At 57.9% G+C, this 5,549-nt stretch overlaps 2 protein-coding genes across 2 annotated transcripts in view; one reads left to right on the top strand and one right to left on the bottom strand.

Annotated features, from left to right (window-relative positions):
- Positions 1-2,314: 2,314 nt before the first annotated feature.
- Positions 2,315-3,638, top strand: OXT (oxytocin/neurophysin I prepropeptide). Its single transcript, XM_029963732.1, has 3 exons — positions 2,315-2,448; positions 2,534-2,735; positions 3,457-3,638. Exons 1-3 carry the CDS (start codon positions 2,329-2,331, stop codon positions 3,504-3,506), a joined length of 372 nt encoding a protein of 123 aa, XP_029819592.1. The 5' UTR covers positions 2,315-2,328; the 3' UTR covers positions 3,507-3,638.
- Positions 3,639-3,968: 330 nt separating this feature from the next.
- The window catches only part of MRPS26 (mitochondrial ribosomal protein S26), a 7,258-nt gene continuing 5,677 nt past the window's right edge, over positions 3,969-5,549 (bottom strand). The window contains exons 2-4 of the mRNA XM_018083197.2: positions 5,316-5,483; positions 4,936-5,059; positions 3,969-4,663 (exon numbers count right to left, since the gene is read on the bottom strand). Of these exons, the coding sequence (XP_017938686.2) occupies positions 4,532-4,663; positions 4,936-5,059; positions 5,316-5,483 (424 nt within the window). The 3' untranslated portion in view covers positions 3,969-4,531. The remainder of the gene's footprint in view (positions 4,664-4,935; positions 5,060-5,315; positions 5,484-5,549) is intronic.

Genomic DNA, 5,549 nt, shown 5'->3' with positions numbered 1-5,549 from the left:
GGATCAAGGATGGGGGTGTTGTGGAGGGGTTTCATCCCCCTTCCCCAAATCCCCGAGGAGAACGGGTGGTTTGGCTCCCATCTGCAGTGGTTTAGCTGAGCTGGGTGCAGGATTTGGCCTCGTTCTTGCAGCAGGAGCGCTCAGGCAGAGCTGGACTTTGGGATCTGGCTGTCAAGTCCCTCCCAGGACCCCCAGCAGCACCCAAGGGTGCTCAGCCTCCCAGCACCCCCAGCCCCGGGAGACTGGGGATGTCTGCGATGTGCCACCATCATGTTACCTCTTGGCCAAGTCCCTCTTTGGGGCAGACTCGGGGTCTTGTTGCCTTCAGGAACCAGCACATCATCTACTAGAAAATGATAAAAAGCAAGGAAAAGCACCCAACCCCCCCCCCAGAACAGAAAGGTTTGGGCTCCCAGCTCCAAATACCCCCTTGGGCTGGTGACATCTTTCCCCACCATCGCTCACCAAACTGGTCCCCTCTGGACACCGACAGGCAGGATCAGTCTCCCCGTTATCCCACTGTCACCCCCTCAGATTTGGGGTACTGTTATCCCAACCCCCTCCCCACCCTCTCCCAGGTCTCTTACCCATTGGGGTCCCCGCTCCGAGCTCTCTCCTGGCTGGGACTGGCCAGAGCACAGGGGACAGCTGGTCCTTTATAGTGTCCCCGAGGGAGGTGGCACCTCCGAGGAGGTGGAGCTCCCTGACACCGGTGGGATCCATCCTGCCAGCTCCCAGCACCGTGCAGGGGGTGCAGGATTGATCCAGCCCCTGCTCCCTGCAGCCAGCACCTCATCCCAGCCCTGGGGATGTGGGCAACCCCAAATCACCCCAAAATCATTGGAAAAGGGGCCACACCAGCATAGACAGGGGGCTCCATGCTGAGATGAAGGAATTGGGCTGTTCAGCCCTGCCCTGGCACTCAGACTGTTCCCAGATGCGGGATGTGAACCCCAACATTCCTGAAGCACCGGGGACATGTGGCTGAGCCAGGATGATGCTCCAGCTGATGGAAGCCTCAAAATCAGGGTGCTGAGTCCCCGAAAGCACCAAGGGCTGATAATTGGTGGGTTTTTTCCCCACTTGTCTTCCCAGTACACATCTTGTGAGGGTCTGGGAACCCCCCGAGCAGCCATAGGAGCTCCAGGATGGCAATTCCCCCCCTCCACCTCGTGCCGCAGCTGGAGCTGAGCTGCTGGGACAGCACACAGCAGGTGCTGAGCCCCATTTCCAACCCATTAACATGGATCCCAGTGCCTGGCTTGTCCCCAGGGAGCAGGACTGACCCTGGGTGGGTGATGGGGACCTGGCTGCCCTCATGCCGGACGCGCTAAGTGGCGGATTTGGAAGCAAAGCCAGAGGGATGGGAAAAGGTCACGGCTGTCGGGCTCTGGGCTGCCTAATTCCAAATTAAGCCAGTGCAGGGTAATGATCTCGATGGACAGAAAGTGTTGTCCACAGCAGGGAAATTTATTCAAGCTGGGAAAGCTCCTAATTGGGATAACAAAGGTGAGGGGCTGGGGCAAGCAGGACCCTGGGCGGTTGCGTCAGTCCTCAGTCTCATCCTCGGGAAGCCTTCGTGTGCTGATGGTATGGTTCAGGACACCACATCCCATCCCCATGCGCAGCTCCAAGGAGAAACAATGGGGAAGTTTGGGATTTCAGGTCTTTGCCCAGGAGGTCTGGTGTTTTCAAGTGGCTGTGGTGCTGTTGGGTGGGTGGGGATGGGCTGGGTGTCACCATCGTCCCAGAGCTGGATGAGCCCAGTGCTGAGCATCCCCCAAAGGCCAGGCAGGGGTGAGTGGACAGGACCAACAAGGGCATTTCCCACCCCACATCTCGTGGATGATCCCAGAGGAGGATATGGGTTCACTTTTTACCCACCTGAAGGGATTTGAAGCCAAGGGAAGCACATGCCCCTCTGACCCTGCTCCTGAGTGGACACATCCCACCTGCAGCTGCCTTCCTTCATCCCTACCCTCCCCATGCCAGAGGGGCTCCCAATAGGACATGGAGAGACATGCCACAGCTCAGCAGGGCTGGCGGGGAAGGGCCCTGAGCCCCAAACTCCATCGGCAGCCTCCACACGTTCCCCCTGCCGCCGTCGGAGCCGTCACCGAGGAGCAAACCAACACCTTGGCCTTGCCCTCACGTCCTTGACCTCTGGCTATTAACCGAGCCCTCCGGTGTGGGAAGCAATGCCTTGTGGTTTTTAAGGAGCACGGGTGACGCCGGTGCCCAGAATCCCTAAGCAGGAGCGGGGACTATAAATACACGGGCAGTGGTTGGGACGAGCATCCAAAAAACTCTCCCTGTCCCGCCGCCGTCATGTCCTGCAAGGCTCTGGCCCTCTGCCTCCTGGGGCTCCTGGCTCTCTCCTCCGCTTGCTACATCCAGAACTGCCCCATCGGGGGCAAACGTGCCGTCATGGACATGGAAATCAGGAAGGTAGGTCCTGGCGGTTTTGGAGCATCCCTAACCCCATCCTTCCCTTCTTCCCAACCTTCTTCCCCCTCCCCTCTCCCCCGAGCAGTGCCTGCCCTGCGGCCCCCGGAACAAGGGCCACTGCTTCGGGCCCAACATCTGCTGCGGGGAGGAGCTGGGCTGTTACCTCGGCACCTCCGAGACCCTGCGCTGCCAGGAGGAAAACTTCCTGCCCACCCCCTGCGAGTCGGGACACAAACCCTGCGGCAGCGGCGGGAGCTGCGCCGCCCCCGGCATCTGCTGCAGCACCGGTGAGTCCTGGGAACTCCCGGGATTCCCGTCACGGGATCCTCGCACACCTGGGAGGGAATTCGGGGTTATACAGGACAGTGGGAGAGGGGATGATGCCCAAGGGGATGGTCTTGGTCCCATCTATGTGTCAGTTCATTGCCCCTAAAAGCCAGGGCCACCCTGCTCCGGGCAGATTTTATTCTGATCCCAGGGAAGGGATATCAGACCCTTCAGGGAGGTTTTGGGGCAGGAGGGAAGCAGACAGCAACCTAATTTTGGGGGCTGAGCAAGTGTGGGATTCCCATGGGGCATGGCAGCACTCCTGCGGGGTACAGCAACCCGTGGCCCTTCTTGCTTTCATGAGTTTTCCAAAAATCCCAACCTCCTCCCTAAATTAAACTACCAGAGATCCCACTACCAATCCCAGGAAACGCCAGGGCACATGGTGGGAGCATGAGATCATTAAACCCCAGAACCACGGGGTCCTTGGGCACTGGTTTGGGGGGTCCCCAAGGGCTGTTTCAGGGAATTCTGGGCACTGGTTTGGGGGGTCTCCAAGGGCTGTTTCAAGGATCTCTGAGTGCTGGTTTGGGGGGTCCCTGGGGGCTGTTTCAGGGGGGAGAGTTTGGGGTGTCTCTGGGGACTGTTTTGGGAGGTTTCTGGGGGCCACTTCACAGATCTGTGAGGACTGTTTTGGGGGGTCTGGTTTCCCACCACACTCCCCCCTCTCTCCCCTCACAGAGGGCTGTGGGACTGACTCATCCTGCGACCAGGAGATGCTGTTTGTGTAGCCCATCCAGGACAGAACCTGCAGGATCCCATATCCATCCCGCTGTCCCAGCCTGGCCTCGGGCTGGGAACAGACGAGCTGAGAGCTGTGACTCAGCCTGGAGTGATGAGCTTAACTAGAAATAAAACTTGTACAGAAAAACAACCCTAAAAGAAGTCTGTGGCTTTTGTGTTCTTGCCTGGTTTAGGTGCGGGCTTGTGAGGAGAGAAAAAGACATTTTTAGGAAAAGCAGAGGTAAAAAGTGAGGATTTCACATCAATTATCTCAGGAAGGGAGGGCAGAGGGACCTGTGGTCAGTCAGTCTGGGCTCTGGCTGAACCTAAAAAGTTTTAGGGCAAAGCTGAGAGTCTACAAGACCCCAACAACCCAGAACACCTGGAGTCATTACAGTTTGATCCACGTCTTCAACCCCAGGTGATGAGTAAAATAAGGCTGAAGGTGAGGAATAAGGAGACACCAAAAATTCCAGATCATCCAGACATATTTTCTCATTCAGCCACACCAAGATATGTGCAAAGGAAGGTTCAAAGCATGACCAGGGATGACAGGTCCCTCCAGCCCAGCAGAAATCAGGAGGAATAATTAATTCTTTCACCCAACAACAAAAAAAGAGGAGGGCCAGTGTTCTCTAAAAATCCATTCAGCCCTCATTTCCCTTCGGAAGCATCCAGAGGGGCTGACAGCATGGAGCTGAGAGCCAAGATCTGCCTCCTGACTGCTCCTGCTTCTCTCCCCACACGCTGTGTGTGAAGGCAGGAGGGATCCAAACACGTGGGAGGTGGAATCACAGGCACAGCAACAGCCACACAGGGCTGAGCCAGGGAGCTGGAGCCTCCAACAAGCCCGAGTTTCCCCCTCACCCCCCTCCCGCCGGCGTTCGCCCTTCGGAAGCAGCACAGCCAGACCCCGCAGCCTTTCTCCACCACACTGCCGTGGCCAATTTATACATTAAAAAGAAGAACTCCAGGTCTTCTGGGGAGGAGGCTCTGGGCACAAAAGCAGGCCAGGAGCCCCATCCTGGGGCTGCTACGACAGCACCGTGCGCTTGACGACCCGCCCGTCCTTGTCGATGGCGAAGTTGTAGTTGCGCGGGTTGTCCAGGCACTCCTCGATCCGCGCGTCCAGGTTCTCGGGGGTGATGAAGCTTTTGGCTTCCTCCTGAACCAAGGACAAGCATTATACCCCCTCAGGATTATCCCTAGGGATTATTCCGCCCCGTTCCCAGAGCTCCCGCTTGGCCTCTCTCCCATCCACGCGCTGTCAGCGCCCCTGGAAGGCGCCAACACCTTGCTACCAGCTACACACTCTCCCGAGTGAAAGAGCTCTGGAAAACAAGCCCACGGCTTCCACGTGGCTCCCACGGGCTGCCAGCAAATCCCTTGCAGGGGCTGCTGGCAGCTTGTCCCCCAGGAGGTACCAGCTGCTCTTACCTGCAGCTGGAGAACCTCCTGCTCCTTCTCCTTCATGAAAGCCTCCATTTTCCTGGCCTGCTTCTCCGCGACCTCCAACTTCCTCCTCTTCTCTTCCTCCGCTTCTTTCCTGAGTCTCTCCTCTCTGCCAGACAGAAAGGAAAACAAAAAGCCTGATGAACGAGGTGACACTCCCATCCTCAGGAGAGCAGGAAGCTGCCCAGAGCCCCTTAACTTGCCCCTCAACCTCAAGAGGCGCAGGAAACGCTGCGATGGCAGATTTATTAAAAAAGGTCAAGATTTAGGTCAAGGGTCTTCATAAAAATTAAGCCTGGCTCTAACTGAGGTTAGATCTGCACAAGCAGAAGCCAAAGCCATGCAGGGCAGTGGATCCCGCTGACCTGCGTGCCCGCTGCCGGGCGTTCTCCTCGTCATTCCAGGCCATCAGGCGCCGGTGCTCCTCCAGCAGCTCCGCGGAGTTCTCCCCACCCAGACGCTCCTCCCGCTTCTTCTGCAGCACCTCAGCCCTGAACTCGGCCCTGTAGGGAGGAGGGGAGGGCACTGAGCCCCTGCCCGCAGCTGGGAGCACTGAGGGTTTCCACAGCAGAGCCAGCCCCACCACCTTGTCCCACAGC

The sequence above is a fragment of the Manacus vitellinus genome, unplaced genomic scaffold, assembly GCF_001715985.3.
Source record: "Manacus vitellinus isolate BGI_N305 unplaced genomic scaffold, ASM171598v3 scaffold_61_pilon, whole genome shotgun sequence".
Taxonomy (NCBI): Eukaryota; Metazoa; Chordata; class Aves; order Passeriformes; family Pipridae; genus Manacus; species Manacus vitellinus.
Note: the sequence above shows the minus strand (reverse complement) of the source record. Positions and strands in the feature narration are given on the sequence as shown.